The sequence below is a fragment of the Pteronotus mesoamericanus genome, unplaced genomic scaffold (assembly GCF_021234165.1).
Source record: "Pteronotus mesoamericanus isolate MK-2021 breed Mesoamerican mustached bat unplaced genomic scaffold, CSHL_Meso_final scaffold_12, whole genome shotgun sequence".
Taxonomy (NCBI): domain Eukaryota; kingdom Metazoa; phylum Chordata; class Mammalia; order Chiroptera; family Mormoopidae; genus Pteronotus; species Pteronotus mesoamericanus.
The window spans coordinates 12,169,130-12,190,182 of NW_026555303.1; the positions used below are offsets into that span (position 1 = coordinate 12,169,130).

A 21,053-nucleotide genomic window follows, 5' to 3' on the forward strand; every position below is an offset into this window, starting at 1 on the left:
GACGCATCCCCCATGCAGCAGCAGCCATCTTGCTCAAGGCCCCTGAGTGACACCAGCTTCAAAGAACACAATAGCCCTGCCCCCAGGTCGGATTCTACCCCACCCAGTGCTGTCTAAGCTGCCTGCTTAGTGCAGAGTGGCAGCCACAGACAGTAGATTTATGGCCAAAGGGGGAACAGAGAGGTCTAGTGACACTTGAGGAGAGACTGGGGAGAGAGCTTTTGGGCAGAGAATGGACAGAGTAGCCAGCGTAATCCCAGTGTTGACTCCTCCCCCCTACAGCAGCAGCATTAAAGGACCCAATAACCCTGGCCCCAGGAGGGACTCCACCTCGCCCTGAGCTGTCTAAGGTGCCATGCTGAGTGCGGAGTGAATAGATTAATAGTCGAAGGAGACAGCCACAAACAGTAGATTATTGGAAGTCTGGAACAGACTGCCTAATGTCAGATAGGGTCCACATCTGATATCATCAGAAGCAGATCCAGAAAGTAAAATCAGCGGTCTCTAACCATAGAAGTTCACACCACAAAGCCACGAAATCAAGACAGATCAACTTAAGAAGCAGAAGCAAAAGAGAAGAGTCTCACAAATAATGGGAAGACAAAGAAATACCCCTCACACTCGAAGGGAAAGGAGGAATCCCCAGAAAGAGAACTAAATGAAATAGAGGCAAGTAAACCATCAGATACTGAGTTCCAAACAACGGTTCTAAGGAAGATCAATGAGCTCGGTGAGCTCAGAGAGAATTACCAAAAACTACAGGTAAACTACGAGGAACTTACTGCAAACTATATCACCATGAAAAAGGACATAGAAAGCATCAATAAGAAACAAGAGGAAATGGAGAATACAATTTCTGAACTGAAGAACACAGTATAAGGAATCAAAGCAGGCTAGATGAAGCTGAGGACTGAATCAGTGAGCTGGAGGACAAGGTAGATAAAAGCTCAAAGAAAGAGCAAGAAAATGAAAATAAGACCCAAAAAGAATGAAGAGGCATTTAGGGAAATGCAGGATAACCTGAAAGGTAATAATATCCGTATACTTGGTATTCCAAAAGGAAAAGAGAACGAGGAAAGGATAGAGAACCTGTTTGAAAAAGTCATGATGGAAATCTTCCCTGATTGGAGGAGAGAAAAAGTCACACAAGTCCAGGAAGCACAGAGGGTCCCATTGAAGAGGAACCCAATAAGGCCCACTGCAAGACACATTATCATTAAAATGGCAAATATCAAAGACAAACAGAGAATCGTAAAGCAAGCAAGGGAGAAAGAGATAGTAACATATAAGGGAGCCCCGATATGGCTAGCTTCTGACTTCTCAACAGAAACTCTGCAAGCCAGAAGGGAATGGCAAGAAATATTCTATGTCATGAAAAGCAAAGGTCTGCAACCGAGTCAGTTCTACCCAGCAAGACTCTCAATTCAAATGGAAGGTGAAATAAGGAGTTTCCCAGAGAAAAGAAGGCTAAAAGAATACACATCCACCAAACCAGCACTGCAAAATATGCTAAAGGGACTGCTTTAAGATGAAGAAAAAGTTTCTATGAATGACCAGTGCCTTTCAGAGTTGCCAATACTTGATACTACCAATATTTTAATACTCATTAATCTTATTGTGACAATGATGTTATTTTAATCATTCCTTCACAATTTTTTGAAACTAAACCTGCTTTAGTATATTTCTTGCCTATTTCTATTATTTTTTTAAAAAGTTTTACATGACTTTTTGGTATTCTTTATACATTTATTGATTAAAGGTTTGTAGAACTTTTTTCCCTAAAAAAGCAAAAACAAAAACAAAAAAAAATCTTATTAACCATGTTTTAGATGTGTTGCAGATACTTTTCTATTCTATTCCTTGTCCTTTATCTTTTTATGTGTATATTACTACATAGTTAAATGTTTAATATAGTCATATTGTCAAAATGTACTTTATATCTTCTGGCATTGAATATTTTACTTCAGGTCATGAAAAATATTAATTCTATTTTCTTCTAAAACTCCTTAGATTCTACATATTGATATTTCACTCACCTGAATATTTCTTGTATAATGTGTAAAATAGGGCTATTTGTTTTATTTCAAGTAATAGTGGTCCACGCACCTTATTTGTTGAATAATCCTTATTTTAACCATTGACTTGAAATATCCACTTAATCATATATTATATTGTTAGAGATATATATATATATATATATATTTGTTTCTAGAATGCTCATTTTATTTTATTGATCTACTTGATTATTTCTGTGCTGATGTCATGTTTAATTGCTGAGACTTTATAATGGTTTAAAATTTTTTAAATATTTTATAATTAACTTTGACATTAAAAAAATAAAATCAATCTGCATTTAAGAAAGAAAGAAATAGAGAGAGATGGAACTCCTACCTTTTGCAACAACATCGATGGAAGTGGAGAATATTAAGCTAAGTGTAATAAGCCAGTTGATGAAATACAATTACCATATGATCTCACCTATAATTGGACTCTATTCCATAAAATAAACTAATGAACCAAATAAACCACAGGCATGGAAACATGGAGCAGACTGAAAGTGACCAGAGGGGATGGGGAAAGAGGACAGTGTTGGAGAGAAGGGGAAGGGACTAGACAAAGAACCTGTATGAATGACCCATGGACATGGACAACAGAGTGGGAATTGACTGTGGGAGTGGGGGGTGAGAGTGGGATGGTTGGAAAGGGGTAAAGGGGGAAAAATTGAGACAACTGTAATAGAATAAACATGATTTATAAATTAAAAAAATAAAATAAAATAAATGAACTTAAAAAAACAAAAGACCCTTTTAACTGGGTGATTGTGGTTTCTCCATGCTCATGTCAGACATAGTTGTATATTACTTAACCCATCTGTCATAAACACAACTGAGACTGACTTTGTGTCAACTTCCCATTGAAAAATCAATAATGTTTAGCTACACTATTCCTAGAAACAGCATTTATACACACAGCTAGCCAATAGTAATTGCACAGCAGTGTCCTAGAATATGAACTCCAGATTTCCCTCACTTCTCCAGTGCTAACTTCTCTAAGTCATCAGTGGCACTCATGGTTATCATTTGTTAATGTTTTCAAGAAAGCATGCCTTACCCACATGCCCTAGTCAGTCCTCCCAAACAACGCAAATGTGGGGCTAAGACATTCAGATTATGAAGATACCAATAAACTTGGAACTTTCTGAAGGATAATATAGATCCCACTTGAGCTTTTCCTTTCTCTTTAAAGGTATGCAATGAGACTGAAGAACTTTGCAAGCCCCTTGGCTTCAGATGGGGACAAAAAGCTGGCAGTATTATGGTAAGTTTCATAGAGGCCAAGAAGAAATGGCTGAAATGTTGCAGAACAATTTGAAAACTCCAGATTAATTTAAGCTGCTTAGCCCAGATCAATATTATTGTTTTCTATTAAACTATTAAAGGATAACTAATGGATTTCTCCAGTTGCTGACTAAACATTTACTCTCCTAATTTATACCCTTATCAAGATGGGATTTTAATGCTTACCTCTTCTTTTTTAATGTTCCTACTACTTATGTGTCTCAGTAACTGTAGGAGAGTAACTGCAAAATATAAATCAGCATTTTTTAGTTTACTGGTTTCCTTAAGCATTGATATTAACATAATCCTTTCTTCATCACTACAGCTACCGATGTTTATCACTTCTATACTTGCGGATGTTTAAACTGAAGAAAGACCATGCAATGAAGTACTCCAGATCACTGATGGAATATTTTAAGGTAACCCTTATTTTGTATAATTTATAGATGCTTTGGCAATTAAATCACTAATAAGACATGACAAGCATGTTATTAAATATCAAGGTTGTTGCTGTCAAATGCTTAACCTCCTTCATCTTGGCATGCTGTGGCCCTTCCACTTCTCCTTTGGGGCTCAGCAGAGAGCTTAGGTTTGATTTTATTTCAAGGAGAAAATAAACAATAGTGCAATCATCTGATTATTCTCTGGATCTTCCAAATGGACCTTAGCAGCTTCCCAGCTGCAGTCAGCAGGAATGATATCTTCTGCCCCACCCTGCATGATGGACCCACAGCCTGTGGCTGACTGTGGCCAACCTTGTGTTAAATGATAATCTAATCTAGAAATTTCTCACCTTACGGAGCCCTTTGACCATGAGGAGTCTTAAAGTACAGTGGTTGAACTTTAATACAATTGATTGCTTTGCTTACCAAAATCCATAAATCCACAAACAACAAATAAAAAAATAAATCTACCGTCTAGGGAGCAGAAGTTCTTATTTTGCAAGTAAAATACATATTTACCTCAAGATGCAATGCCAAAACTTGGGAATGAGCCTGGGTGAAAACTACAAACAATAGTCTGGTGCTAGGCCTGGCCACTGTACCAAAAATAGGTGGCTTGAGGGTCACTGGAGCTTCTGCTGCTTCTTCCCCCAAACAGTGGTCATGATATAGAATTGAGGAGATTTAGGTCTCTTGTTAGTCCTGTCTCAAAAAAAAAAAAAAAGAAAAAAATATTTATGTATGTGTTTGTTTATTTATTTATTTATTTACTTACTTACCAAGTGGATGGCACCACTTGGGTAAATTGCACCAAAGCAGTTGTGAAAATGAAATGAATTAAATCATGACCTTGCATCAATCATCCAAGTCCAGTGAGTGGCAAGGCGACGTTATATGAGGACACAGGCTGAGTTGGGATACAGAGGAAGTTCACTAGCTATTATGCAGTGTGGCTGTAATACCATAAATCTAGTGCTTATGTAGATGAACAAGTTCAAATACAACAGTTGTCCATCCCCTCATATGTCTACTGTCTCAACCTACGCTCTAGAAATGTGATTCTTAAACTTGAGTGAGCATCACGATCCCCAAGAGTGCTCATAAAGCCAGAGCGCTGAGTCCCATCCCCCAGGTCTGGGATAGGACCTGAGAATTGGCATTTTAGCAACTTTCCAGGTAATCCTGATGCTGTTGGTCCTGTGATCACACTATGAGAGCTACTGTCCTCTTTCAGCCTGTCCTGTGTAGTTTCCATGGCATTGCAAAATACCAAACATATGTTTAATATCTAACTCCTCTGGCAGTACGTTGAGCTTCTTTGAGATTAAAAGCTAAAGTCTGCAGAATTTACCTTAGATGTGGATCTCTAATCCAGAGAAGTGTTGTATTGTCAATAGGTTCTGGAAAGTGCCAAGTCTCTTCCTGGCACCCCATTTGCAAAGGGGGCTGGATGGGAATCCGAGAGGCAGAATAACCTGGGCCATGAGGCCAGAGAGGCAGGCCTGAGTCAGGCTCAATGCCACAAGTGTCCTGGCCCTGTACTACTTGGACTTCAACCTGATAAGGTCATTATAATGAGCCAGGTCACTGTCCTAGTGTAGTGATGCTTAGTATCAGTGTTCCCTGCACTCCATAAGTGTTTAGCCATGAGAATGCAGAAGGCCCATTCTTTAAACCAAACCAGATCCATCAAAGAAAAATACAATGTTTAGCATTCCATTGCAATGCGGCTGTGGACCAGATGCATTGCTAAATTGTGAAAATTGTCAGCCATGAGGATTTGCATGTAAAGATATCAAATCAAGTCAATTCATGAAAAACAAAACACAACCACTATTTGGTCCTGGGACATTCCTAAGATATCATAAATTACAGCCCACCTTGCATCCCAGGAAAACCATTTGCAACTGGAGCTAAAGGTGAAATACTTGCTGTACTCTGAAGAGCTTGTTTTGCAGAATAAATTTCAGATAAAGATAATTATACCACTTCATGGAGAACTGAGTCTAATTCATTGGGCCTTTTAGTATATAACATCTTTCATCAAGTGACTTTCATGGTTTTGATTGGAGCCAACTAACTACCCTAACCAGCTATTTACATTGAGTGTGCGTCATGGTGTGCTGATGTGTACATACATCCCAGCTCTGCTCATGAAACAGGAGGTATCCCGAAATGCTGCAATCAGTATTAATGTACTCTAAATCACACTTCCACCTGTTTCTGAATTAATAAAACACAAATAGATGACCTTATTTTCCTCTTGTTTTCTGTCTTTTTTTCTAGCAAAATGCTTCAAAAGTCACTCAGATACCATCTTCGTGGGTAGGCAATGGGAAGTAAGTATCTTATGAAAATTGCTCTTTCAGAAAATTAGTGATGTAATAAACCACAAATATTTTGTATTGTCAACTCAGAAGCAAAGGTAAATTTTGAGACTACAGTAATTTTTGTAGACAAAAAATTCTAGTCACGTTTAACCTAATAGCAAGACAGAAAAGTTTAATATGGTGTGATTCCCAATTTCTTTAACTTTTTGATCTATAAGCCAAATTATGACCATGAAATATATCTTAATGAGATAACAAGCACCATGCCATTTCAGAGAGTCAGGGTAAAAGTTAAGGTTAATGCAGTGATTTTTCAATGATTCAGTCAGTAATGAAAAATCAATGAAATATTTCCTGATATATGGTAAGTGCTGTTTAATAAAACCAAAGGCATAATAGTGCTGAAAATGTAAAGGCACTTAGCCAATTATCTGAGTTTTCATGGTGATTTTTATATTAACACTAAAATACCGTGACCTAAAATATAAATGCATCTACTATAATGCTGATAGAGCTATATGTGCTTAGAGCAGCTCAGTCTTCCAGCAGTAGGGTGGGTGTCTGGAAATCCATCGACCTAGTCCTGATGCTGCTCTTAACTTCCAAGGTAAGCTAAGTGAATCACTTCCTTTCTCTGGGTTTGTTTCTCCATCTCTAAAACAAAATGGCTGGACCTAATGACTTCTCGGCCCATCTGAAGAGCTATTCTTGGAGGGAGATTTTTCAGTCCTAGTTGTGGCTCAGCCATGAACTGACTATGCATCTGTGCTTACATGTTTGAGCATTAGTTTCTCCTCTGATGCCAACACTTCCCTCACCACTGCAAGCTAGTGGTGGAAAGGAAAAATAGATGACTGTGGACATACACTTATGCAAAGAGCTTATTTTTTCATTTGTCATCATTTCAAAATCCCTGTTTCTCAGATCAAAACACTTTCTTCAAGAGTAAAATAGTCTCCTCTGCCACTTTATAAATATCTGAAAAACACACTCCTAAAGCAGTGGCATGATGAATTCTACTGTAATATTATAAAAACATTCAGAGTGAGGAAACAGATCCATTAAAAAACTATGTGTTAACTCAAATATTTTATTGAAAGAAAGTACTGTTTAAATTATTGAATTAGTTCTTATATTGAAAAACAAAAGCAAAAGAACACTTCTCACTGAAAGTTCAAAAATAAAAATAGCCATTGAAAGGCTCAGGGAAAGCTATTTTCTGTGAGCACAGAGTAAATCAAGGGCAAGTTTGAGTAAACAGCCATTAAAGGATCACTGAGAATAGATATGAGGTCTGTCAGGAAAAAGTCCAGCAATTGTTAATATAATGTGAATGACTTGCCCGATATTGATGTAATCTGGCAGCCAAGGAGAGTGAACTGGAATGCCTGTTCATGAACAATGATAACTTCACTGTACTAGTCAGTGAGGGTGGTAGACACCATTGAGTGAACATGTGGACTGTGTGGCTGTCACATTCAAAATGACTGAGCAAGTAAAGCAACAAATCTGCATCAAATTTTACATTAAGCTTGAATGTTCCTCTGTGGAAACTATTCAGATGATTCAGAAGGCTGCAGCTATGGGCAACTAGTCATTGGCAACGTCATCACAACAATGTGCCTGTTTATGGATCATGTGTCCTGCAGAGTTTTTTCATGAAACATCAAATCACCCAGGTGACTCAGACCCCTCACAGCCCATATTTGGCACCTTGAAACTTCAGGCTTTTCCCAATACTAAAATCACCTTTGAAAGGGAAGAGATTTCAGACTGTCAATAAGATTCAGGAAAATATGACAGGGCAGCTGATGGTGATGGGAAGAAATGTGTGAGATCCCAAGGTGCCTACTTTGAAGGGGACTGAGGAGTCATTGTCCTATATACAATGTCTCTTTATCTTGTATCTTCTTCATCACATGTCTTTATTTTTCATAGTTCATAGCTGGATGCTTTCCAGACAGATACACACACACACACACACACACACACACACACACACACACACACACAGTCTGAAATTAAAGGAGTAAAAGATATCCTAAGGTTGTAGAGTCACATTAAAAGCCTCCTGAAATGATTTTTTAAAGTAGCTCCTGTCTTAAGAAAGCCTGCTCCCTTTGGTAGGTCATAAAGGTAATGAGTGAGGCAACTCAAAACAATCACCCAGAAGTTACATATTATTTATTCAGCTTTCACTTCAGGAGCATTTCCTTATGAGGGGCTGAGGACACAGCTGAGTTCAATATGATTCCTGAACTCCAGAAGTACGCTGTAGAGTGGGGGGAGGTGACAGGTTTGAATAAAGCTCTGTGGAAGCCCAAGAGAGAGGTCAGGCCTCTCTGTTTAAAGAGGAATTCTTGTCTGAAAGCAAAGACTTTATAGTCGGTTTTCCCCAGTGATTGAGCATTGCTGGCCCCACACAGGGCCCCTCACACCACTTTCCAGAAGCAGCACTCCTGACCTTGAGAGCTGTAGGGGAAGAAAGAGCAAAAAAGCAGTTGGAAGGTAAGGAAAAACCTGCTTGGTATAGAGCAAGGGTCTGCCAACATTCTGGATAGCACCAAGTGTTACATATTTTGGGATTTGCCAGTGAAGAGGCAAAACTGAGGTTATTATATGGAGAGAATATTAGAGATAAAATAAATTTCTGCAAATATTTACTGATAAAATTCAAAATATAATAACAATTAATTACAACTTTTACAATACAAGTCACCTGAGGATAGGAATAAGAGGTTTTTTTTGTTTTTGTTTTTTTTTTTGAAATAACACTTTACTTAATTGAAGTTCAAAGTTAGTGTTCCCTCTCATCATATCAATTGAAAATGTTCACCTTTTCTAATTATTTGTAGCTCACAGGCCACGCAGAAATAGGTAGTGGTCCAGATTTTCCAACTCTTGATCCAGAATCATGGAAGCCATGTTGTGGACAGTTTAAAGAGCTGAGCAACAATTTCAAATGTGACACAGACAGAAGGAAAATAAAGAGGGCTAGGATGGCTATAGAACTGTGAAATCAGGAGGCCATTGGAGGCACTGTTTCAGTACACAGGTGGATGTGGGCACTGCATTAAAAGGTTTACAAGAGAAGGGATATGTCCACTTGTTTGATACATTGGCCAGTAAAAGGAATGTGAGGGGTTTGGTGCTCACTGGAGGAAACATTGACATTCAGTGAAATTTGGGAGGAGAGTGCCTGTGTGAACATAAATGCAATACCTGTGAGCTTGGGGAGAGTAGTGGAAATAAGCCAATGTGGACACAAGGGTGAAAATAGATGTGGATAGCCTGTCAAATGAAATCTTTAGTACAGTAAAGGGTAAGACTTTTAGGTAATATGATGGAATGGAAGGAAAGTGGACTTTGGAGAAAAACAGACCTGTTCTTTTTTTTTTTTTAATTTTCCAATTACAGTTTACATACAAATACTATTTTATTTGTTTCAGGTGTTCAGCATGGTGGTTAGACAATCATATACTTTACAAAGTGTTCCACCTTATATTTCCAGTACCTACCTGGCACCCTATAATTATTACAATATTATTGACTATATTCCCTATTTTGTACTTTACATCCATGTGACTGTTTTGTAACTACCAATTTTTACTTCTTAATCCCTTCACCTTTTTCATGCAGTCTTTCAATCTCCCTACCCTCTGACCACCATCATTCAAAACAGACCTTCTTTCACATTTTGGCTCTTCAACTGATTTGCAGTATGGCCCTCATAAAAGAGCTCAACTTCTCTATTCCCTTTTGTCTATGAAACAGTGGCGGCAGAAACTCACCCACAGAGTACCCCGAAACTTAGAGATACTATTAGTAAAGCCCATATCACCATGTTTGGCACACAGTTAGCTTTAAGAAATGGTGGCTGATACCACTGCCATGGTTTTTGTTGTCATTGTTACCTTTTTGAGTTGGAAAATATAAGCTATCCCAGCCCTGGAACCCCCACAGCTCTTGGTCTTTTACCATAGATTGCTAGAAATTAATGGAGTCTGCTCTCTATTAGACTATTAGGTCTTTTCAATGAGGAGTTCTTTATTCTTTTATTGACCAAATGTTGTGTGCCTACTATGCATGAGACACTTGCCAGACCCTTTACATTTTTTTTATCCTTGTGTTATTATGTATCCTTCTACCCTCCTCACAGCACCTAATATGTAGTGGATACTAAATAAGGAATAGAGGGATAGCTGGAAAGCAAGTTGTTCATTTACTTAACTGGTATTCATTAAGTGCATAGCATGTGCATCAGGCATTTATCTACATAGCACTGGATAAATATAAATAGACAAAAATTCTCGCCTTTGTCAAAGCCACATCCTGTTGGAAGAGAAAGACAGTAAAAAAAAAAATGCAGTGTGCTAAATGATGATAAATGTCAAAGAGAAAATAGAAACAATGAAGGGAGTTAGAAAGGACTGCTTGGCATGGGGCAGGGAGCAGTAGGACTATTTTGAATAGGGATGCTAGAGGAAGATGATAAGAGAGCCAGCCCTGCAGATACCTGACGGAAGTGAATTCAAGCACAGAGACAGCAACCACCTTCAAAATGGAGACATGCCTACTTAGTCCAAAGAACAACAAGAGGGTAATTTTGACTGAGAGGTGAGAAAGTATGGTGGGTTGGGTCATGATGCTAGTGGTGGAGGTGAGGGGAAATGTGATTTTTTGAGCATGCTCATTTGCATGGACCATGCACATGTGATGAAAAAGGCAAGATCTTCAAATAGACCCACAGAAAGAAAACAAGATGAGGAATGCCAAGCAATGGGGAGAGCCAAGTTAGAGTTGAAGTCACACTGAGATGAGTGGTGCATCAGCCCTCTTTTAATCAGAGCTATAATTTCCTAGACAGGTTATCGTTTTTTCATTTTATTACTACAGTATTGTGTGCAGACATGCTCATGACAAGATCAGCTCATGGAGCCTCTTGTGAGATCAGTAATGAAAAAGCAAATCCGTGCCCTAAATCTCCTTGACTTCACTACTCCTTACTTCAAAGAAAGTAAGTAGGAAGTGGAAGACAAAGAATGTCCCTCAATAACACTTCAAAGTTTATGAACTAAAAAGGCCTTTTCAAGATGCATGAGGTCAACAGAGGTGATTTGTTTCCTCTTGTATTTCTATACATGATTGGGAAGCATTGAGTCCAACCTTTTCCTCCAGTGGACAGAAGATCCTGCGAGGGGAGGAGACATTCTCAGGAGCACACAGCAATTTAAGATAGAGCTAGGACTAGAATTCAGGTCTTCTGGGATTCCAGTACTTCTTTCCAAGGACACGTGGTCCCCTTTCAATATTTGTGACACCTGACCATTTTGCAGTTTTCTCTAGACATTACAAATGAGGATATATCCCTCTCTTGCCATAACTTGACATGTAAGAGTTAATGACCAACACTAGGGGAAAAGGCTAAAAAATAGCATTTGCAACCTGCCATGATAAAAAAAAAAATCCAGCATCTGCTTTTTTTGTGTCTGTGTCATTAGCTGACTCTTTTGTGCCTAGATCCCTTAGCTTAGACCTCTCCCCACCCTACTCCTGCCTTGAGAATAAATCTTTCTATCAAGAACTATCAAAACTTCTCAGAAATTAAAAATAGAACAGTAAAACCTTCACATCCTTTTACACCAGATAAGTGTAGAGCAAGTGAGGATCCACTTTCCCCCTCATACCAGAAGATATGTTGTACTTTATTTGCAGAAATGGACTGAATTCCTCACCTGGCTATAAGCTCAGCCTGCATGAGTCTTAAGGCAAGTATTGGAATTGCTTCTAAATTGAGTTCAGCACCACTTTGGAATTTTGGTACCTTGTGAATGCCATTTACCCAGATCCTCTGTTTAAGCTGCTTCTCTCAGTGCACATCTGCTCTATGAACATAGTTGACTCTGAGGAAAACAGTCACCCTGGAAATCTAGAGTTGCCAGCAGTAGTGGCTGGTAAAGAGGAGAAAGAATGAGACAGGGTTCCTTGATGGTGTGTGAGGGGTGTTCAGAGAAATGAAGAGGGAGTTCCTTCAAACATGCAGACTTTGGGAGTTCCGAACACAGCTTTCTCCCATTTGTTTAACTTCCCCTTTAAAATGTTCAATCATAATAACATGCTACATTTGTCTGGGAAGTGGTTCACAGTCTGAATAAAAAAAGTATAAGGAGGCCAAGGGTACATACAGACTTTACTCATGGGCACAGGAAGCCACATATACCTTTGAGACTATCTCCAGGGAAGTCTGCAGCAGGCCAAGCTAACATCAGGCCCTCCATGTTATATGTAGCCAGCAGGCAACTCTTGTTGCTGACATTAAAAAATTAAACAAAAATCTATCTTCAAACATTTGTACTGCCTAAAGTATGAATGCCAAAATCTTTTCTGTATTAACCACTGCGCAGGTGAATAGTCAGTAATTAACAGACATTCCTGTATAGCGTGTTTTAAAGAATCCTAATGAGATCTTTAGAATCTTACTTTTTCCACCTTCCCTAATACTGCTCTTTGAGGGGTTTTAAGAAATACACTTTGCTCATTGTGGTGACTGTATTTGGAGCAAACTGTTATTGTCATTTCCACAAAACACTTTGATAATAGACCAATATTGCACACTAAATATTTTCTAAATGCAAATAGCCATTCTGACAGCAGGTATAAAACTTATAATAGTTCTGAGCTGTTCCTCTCTCGGAAAAATCACAATACTTGGATACACACGTACACACACACACACACACACACACACACACACACACACACATATTTCTTTCAATATATTTATTTTGGTAGAATTAATGTCAGGGAAAGATTTACCAGCTCTTTCTGATATGTTAAAAGAATGTAGCAATGCACATGGAGTCAGCAATGGTTATCAAAGGTAGTGTGACTTCACTGTTTAACATTAGAAGTGGATAAGCATGGCTAGTTTTGGCATTGTAGCCCTGTGTGGTTGGTCAGATGAAACAGGAATGGGAAGATAATAATCTCTCTCTATACTGGAGCCCCTGAAGAAACTTACTGTGTTGGCAAAAGCTATAAGGATATCATTTGATAAGAGTCAGTGGAATGTGGGAACAAGCCCCACTCCACTTGGGCTTCATATTTGTTCACCATGCTAAACCATACTGTGGAAAATGGTGTTATCATGAGGTCCCAGTGTCATGAGGGAGATCTAGAGCCCACGGTCACTCTTTCCAACCAGCCTAACAAGACCTGTCTCTTCCCATTCCCCAGGAACCCTTCATCCCCAATGTCTCTCAACAACATCTCTCCCATCAATACAATGGGGAACTGTAACAATGGCCCAGTCACCATCCCCCAGCGCATTCACCATATGGCTGCCAGTCATGTCAACATCACTAGCAACGTGTTACGGGGCTACGAGCACTGGGACATGGCTGACAAACTGACAAGAGAGAACAAAGGTATGAACTATATCCATTGTTCACAGACCATGGTGGAATCAACTGTGCTTTGAAGGACTTGACTTTTCCTGGTGGCCTTATCTTTGTGTCTCTGATTTCCAGGGCTTAGATGAGAGAAGGGGGTGTTAACTCTGGGCTGACACATTGACCATTTTTTTTTCCTGAGGAAGCAAAGAAAGCCTAGGATTTGTCTCTTTTGAAGCTTAAACTAATCTGAATTGTGAGGTGTTGGCAAATGACTTTTTATGATTTTCACTCAATGGTAAAGATAGAAACAACATAAAAATAGAGGCAAAGAAAAGGAGAATCATTTGAAGTTCATTGATATTCTGTTGGCTTCTGTTGTCAACTTTATTTTTTTTTTGAGAGGTAAGGCTGAACTAAGGCCTCTACCTTCATTATAACCAGAAGCTCCAGTGAGTGCATGATAATATGGCTTGAATTCAGAAGCAAGGGCCAAAACTCAGCTACTATTTTTAACACACTGACAGCTGAGATGAAGGATAAGGGTAACACATGAGGTTTGCTACAAAACTAATGCAGAGAAGATCATACTTTACTAGAGAGTGAGTCAGTGGTCTTTGGTGACTTAAGCTGCCACCTATGACCCTAGCTGTCACATAGGTTCACAATGAAGCCTTGCTATCCTAGTGAAGGTGGGAAGTAAAAATAAACAGCATTTTTGCTTTGGCCATTCATTTGAATCAGCTGACTCTGGCCCAGGAACCACTGACAGCTTCATGCCAGTCAAGGTGGGGACAGATGTGGACCTTTTGATTCAGACTGCAGAGAGTTGACCAGAAATCTGTAGTGGAATTGTTTGGTCAGGAAGAGGGAAGTATCATCAGCATTCTACATGGTCCAGTGCCTGCTCCTGGGATATGAGGTGGTGCAAGTTGCTTAGAGTGGGCTCGGGTGCTACTAGATCCCCAACAATGAGTGATAGGGATTTCCTGGATTCAGGCTGTGGCTTCAGGTCACCTAAATGCAAATGGAAGTTCTCATGGGTTCAAATATAAAGGGTTTACTGGGCTTCCTGGCCCAATTCTTCTCCCAAGCCCAAGAATCCTCACAACCCAGGTAGCTCTCCTTTCCTTTCTACTCTGGCCCCAAGGTTCTGCCTTGCTTCCCTTTTGTTTGAAAAGCTGCTACTCTAGGCCCTGGGGTGGTTCTCTCCAGTGTCTGATTATGGAATGAGGCACAGACTTCCCACCCCTCCTCTGTACTGCGCCTTTACTACTGCATTGCTGACTATGTGGGAAAAAGTCCCAGTGGAGTAGGAACGTTGCAGATTTTGAAGTCTGATCATTTATGTTTAAATCCTGCCTGGTTCGTGTGCTGGCTGGGTAACCTCAGGCAAGTTACTTAAATCTGTGCACTACTTCATAGCTTCCATCTCTATAATAGATATAATAATAATAATAATATGATGATGAATAAAATACCCAGAAGAATGATAAAAATGAGTTAAATGAAATAATATGTGTAAAGCAAACAGCATAAAATATCAGATACAAGGTAGAAATACTGTGAATATTTATTCTCCTTCCTTACTCCATAGTATTAGACAGGGTGGGGCAAAAGTAGGTTTACCCCTGTTCATAGGAAAATAATACAATAATTAATAAATGATAATACAAGGATATACTGTTTCATGTACTCACAATTGTATACCTACTTTTGCCCCACACCATATATCTATGTAACTCAGAGATTCTATGGCTATCAAAGCATATTTCACAATTTGAGAATTTGAACCTCAACTCAGATATAAATTTATACTTACTTCTGGGGCTATTTGCAAATATTGCTTACATGTGTTTGTGCAGTAATTTTTATATGCTAGCAACTGCACTATTTACTTTATCATTTGTTGTCTCTTTTATTCCCCATGTCATAGATGAAGAAACTGAGGATGATTGAGGTTAAAAAACTCACCCATAATTTCACAGCTCTTAATGTTGGGAGCAGAAATTGAACCTAGAACTGTCCAACTCCAGAATCTGAACTCTTAACCAATACACTACACAGCCCATCTATAGATAAACATTAATTATGGATCCTCAGAGACCTGAATAGTAGGAAATTCTTTTATAAACACATATATATGTGTGTGTATATGTATAACACACACACACACACACATATATATATATACACACACACACACATATATATATATATATATATACACATTTTTAAGATTTTATTTTATTTTTAAAGAAAGGGGAAAGGAGGGAGAAAGAGAGGGAGAGAAACATTAATGTGTGGTTGCCTTTCATGTGCCCCCCACTGGGGTCACGTCCATGCAACACAGGCATGTGCCCTGACTAGGAATCGAACCAACCCTTTGGTTCATAGGCTGGCACTCAATTCACTGAGCCACGCCAACCAGGGCAATAGAGGGCAATTCTTAACTGGTCTACTTTTCTAGGCTTCTGGAAATCCAAAGACAACTGGTCGAGACAATCAGGTCTATCCAAGTGTTCTAGAATCACAAGTTAAGGCACAAAGCATCTTAAAACTTGGCTAGCTTGTCTGCCCCCAACACCATCTTATTTTGTATTGGTAACTGGAGGGCAGTTTAATATGTATGGACTTTGTTCATAATTGCATCCATCTTCAAATTCTGTTAAATAAATTTCTTTTAAATTAACTGCAGAACTTTTTAGGAGCAATGTAGTGATTATGCTGGTGTTCCAGTGAAATGGTACCAATCTTGTCCTTAGCACAAATTTATCAAGGAATTGTTCAATTTTATGCCTAATATGAATGAAAACAACTTTGTCACTCTACCAGCAGAAAGAAAGTATAGCCTACTAATTAATGTTGTCATTAGGTTTTTACTTTTCAGTGGACTGGAGAGAGATCTTAGTTTGGAATCTTTTCTTTGCAGCCTTGAGTTTTACACAGTTGTCATTTCTGAACTGCTTAGAGTTGGAAATTTTTCCCACATCTGTCTTGTCCACACAGAGATGAGGAAACTGAGGCACTTCTCTTTGCTTGATACTCTGTGTCCTACTAGAGACAACTGTGTACTTCCATATTTTTCCACTCAGTCATGTAGTAAAGGTGGATGAGGTTGGCTCTCTCAGTGGGAGGTCTCCATTTCTGGCCTGTGCCTACCCACCTATGCAGCTACAGATGACTTATTGCAGAAGATTCTAATGTTAAAATGGACCAATGGGGCTGATGTTGCTCTCTGGTCTTTGATATAAAAACACTGTACCCTACCTCCCCAGCTGCTTACTTATAGCAGTTATTGAAGTAGTGACTGGATGTCGAGTTAAGAATGCCACAGCAGTCTTTTTGTAGAATGCCCATTGGAAACCTTGGCTCACATGCAGCTCACATTCATTCAACAATGACTAGGTCCTTTGTCTCTGCCTCCTAGTTTTTGTTGAATGCATGTGAGCTGCATGTGAGCCAAGGTTTCCAATGGGCATTCTACAAAAAGACTGCTGTGGCATTCTTAACTCGACATCCAGTCACTACTTCAATAGACAAATGTATTTAAAAAGAAAGAAAGAAAGAAAGAAAGAAAGAAAGAAAGAAAGAAAGAAAGAAAGAAAGAAAGAAAGAAAGAAAATAAAAAAAATTAAAAAATAGCCAAGGAGAGGTTAAGAATAGTATAGGAAATGGAGAAGCCAAAGAAGTTATTTGTACGATCCATGGACATGAACTAAGTGGGGGAATTCAGGGGGAAGGGGCGGTGCAGGGTGGTGGGGAATAAGGGGGAGGAAAAAAATGGGACAACTGTAATAGCATAATCAATAAAATATATATTCAAAAAAAATAACAATGACTAGGTCCTTAAACATTTCCCGTATTGTATTACATATGAAAGTTTTGATAGCTTAGATGCCAAAAATAATTTATTGCTTTATCAGCAGAAATTACTTTCATTGCATAGTACAGGTTAAAAAGCATCACATAATTAAATGAAGTTTATACCTAGAGAAGGAACCCATAAATTATGCATAACATGAGGAATAAAGGCATTGTTTAGTGAAATACCATCTGCCGGATAATCAAGTCCATGAAACCCATGCATGGGAATTGCTTTCCAAAAAAGCAAGAGAGCATCTTGACCACTTTAAGGTAGTCTCCAGCCTTCCCTCAGATACCTCACCCCCAACCAGTACAGGTATGATTCCCTCATGGCTGAAGCTGCCTCTTCTATGGGAAGCTAACAAAGGAGACAGCAGAGACCCTTCTCATAACCAAAATCAACACAGTGATAAACAGGTCAATTCAGACAAGGAAAGGGGACACTGAGGTAGTTTCCAGACATTATATAGTCTTTTTCACATCTCTCATCCCCACCCCAAAGCAGGAAATCTAATAGTCTGGTTACATTGGTTAATAGGTGGCCTCAGTGTTTCCTTCTCCAAGTCACCAGGAGGAGAATCAGCTGGGGATTCTTACCATCCATGCCTGCGGGTGAGGGGAAGTTGTTATGTAACATAATTGCAGGTCATTTTCCTTCCCTGAAGGAATTGGCAATAAGCCTTACCAAATAAGATGTCTCCTAGATGTTTATTTAGCCTCAGATGCTAATGGCTATAATTGCTGTCCAGGATCACTGACTATGTCTGCATCATGCCAAGGAATTTTGGTAAACTCGATTCATTTAGACAAAAAGAGAAGAGAATATTTTAAATTCAATAGCAGATAGAATGACAAACAGCTTGATATATAGACCATGACTCTACCATTTTGTGTATAAGGATACTTTTCTAGATATAAATTTATAGTACATAAGAATATAAATTCAATAAATAATATACAATATATAAGCACATTTTATTTTATATACACATTTATGTATATATTTTAAATGTGTGTGTAAATATATATATCTTTATTATATAAACATAAATATACAGGCAAATATATTTTTATGTATAATATATACATAGTGTGACATATATGTGTATATATATGCGTGTATGTATATATTTGTGTCTCTGTATCTAGCAAACCTCCACAGGATTGTAATATACTTTTAGAAACTCTTTGAGAAAATATATTGTTATTTGAAAAATCTTACTATGAATTAGTAGATTTAAATGAATATGGGTTTTATCAATCACAATAACACAAATATTTATGCTGCAGGATTTTGGATCTAACTGAAGATTAAAATAATAGTGCTTGATATACATATGGTGTTTTTGTCCCTTAGTAGATACTCTATAAATTTTCATTGAATAAATGAACAATGAATAACTTTTCCAATGTCCGCATGGTTGTGTTGCATGAAGTCAGCTTAAGCAATCTGGTGCATGTTTTCAAGATGCACTTAAAGGCCTAACCAAGATCTCCTCTGATTTTCAGAATTCTTTGGTGATCTGGACACATTGATGGGGCCTTTGACCCAGCATAGCAGCATGACCAATCTTGTCCGCTACGTTCGCCAGGGACTGTGTTGGCTGCGCATCGATGCCCATTTGTTGTAGTGGGTGCTCCCCCATCTCCAGCATTACTGTCCATCATTCTACCTCTACCAGAGTACCTATCTGGTGGAACTCCACTCATTTGAGAAAGTTCTCTTTATGTTTGTTTTTACGTTTCTCTTGATACCTGTAAAAAAACAGAAATTATTGTAAGTGGATACTACAACTTGAGAACAGTGTATGTTTTATTGCTTAGTCATTTTTTAGTATTTTGTATACATGTCTTAGATTCCACCAGCCTTTTCTGCTGGATGCAATGGCACAATCCCTATAGTATTGTTTTAAGTCCACACAACCAAAAACAAAGAATGAAAAATACTTGTGATCATAACAGGTTCCTGAGAAATGAAACTATATATATGAATGTAGACACAAAGTACCTGTAAATATTCAAATTTTCAGCAGTAGCCATTTTCCAAACTGTATTCTTATGTGCAGAGAAGAACATATGTTGAATCCATTGTTTAACTTTTGTGGTTCCCACAGACTCAATATTCAGACGACAATTTTCACTGTCAAAATCCACTAGTTAGATGTTGTAGCAACCTTATAAAATCAAGAGCATTAAGAAAATAAATAAGCATAGCAATGCCATTCTTAAAACAAAACTGTGGCACACAACCAGAGGACATTTTTGTTAGCATCCCCTTACCTGATTCCTGATTTTTAATATTTTAATGATGAGGAGTGGCAACATTTACTTCAACAATTTTAAGGCATCAGCTACATAAATATTTTTGAACTCCATGATTTGAAGTGTAAATCCTCTTAAGGGGCAGTTCAGTGGGTGCATGCCCTAGTAACCAAAATGCCACACTCCAGTTTTAGAAATGAGAGATAGGAGGTCTGGAAAACATCCATGAATTCATACCTCTTCCTCTTTTGCAGTTAGTACATGGGTTCATAACTGAAAGGATTTTTTTTTGTTTGTTTGCATTTTGCTCAAATCTCTGGTAACAAAAGTCAAGTTATCACTACATAGAAGTAATAATATATAGTTTGCTTCCTAATGGCTTTAAAATATGGACTTTCCCAATTAGTATCCACATGTTCTATTTTACAGGGTTACCTTTTTCTTCTTTCTATTCTATTTCCTTTCTTTTCTTTTTGGGGGGCTCTTTAGCTTTTGTCTGAAATACAATCATTGATTTTATTTAAGTCTCTATTAGTATGAATCATTCCCATTTAAATTCCAAAGAAGAGTCCAAATTTTTTAAGTAGTAGTTAACCTTTTAACAAAAATTTGTCTTGAGACAATGCGTCAAATAACCCTGAAGTTTAGGAACAGTTCACCTAATTTGGACATTTCCAGATCAGCTGCAACTATCCCCACCCCTTATGACTCTGTACATTCATTTTATGTCCCTCAACATTACAATGTAAATATCATCTTTGGTATTCTAGCTCCCCGGACAAATTTCCCACATGTAATGAACACTATCTATACATTAGTTCTTTATAATTACCTGCTGGTATATAATTTCATGTATCCTTTAATCTGCTGCATTATTGAATTCTGTTCTCTGAATCATGACAAGCTAAATAACAGCTACATGTACATGAAAGATACAAACTTGTATGATTTTTAAAGCAAGTCATGCAAGTTTTTTATTGGAACAGCAAGGGATCACTCTGCACTCTTATTGTCAAGGTTAGATATCTACCCAGTTGCAAAAAGCCAGATTTGAGCTCTGCTCTCGTCAGTTTTGAGTTTAAGGTCCTTTGTTGTATAATAAAGTTGTGACAATTTACTCCAATGGCTGAGGCCACATTGTTAAAATCATTGCTGGGAGTGTCCTAACAGCTGAAACCAGAACTTTGTATGCTCCCAATGTTGTTGAGCTTTACATTTTCAGTTTCAACAACACTCACACATACAGACACACACATAGATGAATCTAAGAAAATCTTTTCTGAGTCTCCTAAATGAGAAAAATAATAATATGAAAGACTCCAAGCCCAAAGTGAGTGTCACATATAATTAAGCTTATGGCTTTGCAGTATCTCCAGTTCTCTGTTTTTAATGGCTTACCAGGTAGAGTGCCTGACTATTACT

At 38.2% G+C, this 21,053-nt stretch overlaps 1 protein-coding gene across 1 annotated transcript in view; it reads left to right on the top strand.

Annotated features, from left to right (window-relative positions):
* Nucleotides 1-19,000, top strand: part of AFF2 (ALF transcription elongation factor 2) — a 640,196-nt gene extending 621,196 nt beyond the window's left edge. The window contains exons 16-20 of the mRNA XM_054587889.1: nt 3,247-3,318; nt 3,664-3,757; nt 6,068-6,120; nt 13,348-13,538; nt 18,879-19,000. Of these exons, the coding sequence (XP_054443864.1) occupies nt 3,247-3,318; nt 3,664-3,757; nt 6,068-6,120; nt 13,348-13,538; nt 18,879-19,000 (532 nt within the window). The remainder of the gene's footprint in view (nt 1-3,246; nt 3,319-3,663; nt 3,758-6,067; nt 6,121-13,347; nt 13,539-18,878) is intronic.
* Nucleotides 19,001-21,053: the final 2,053 nt, after the last annotated feature.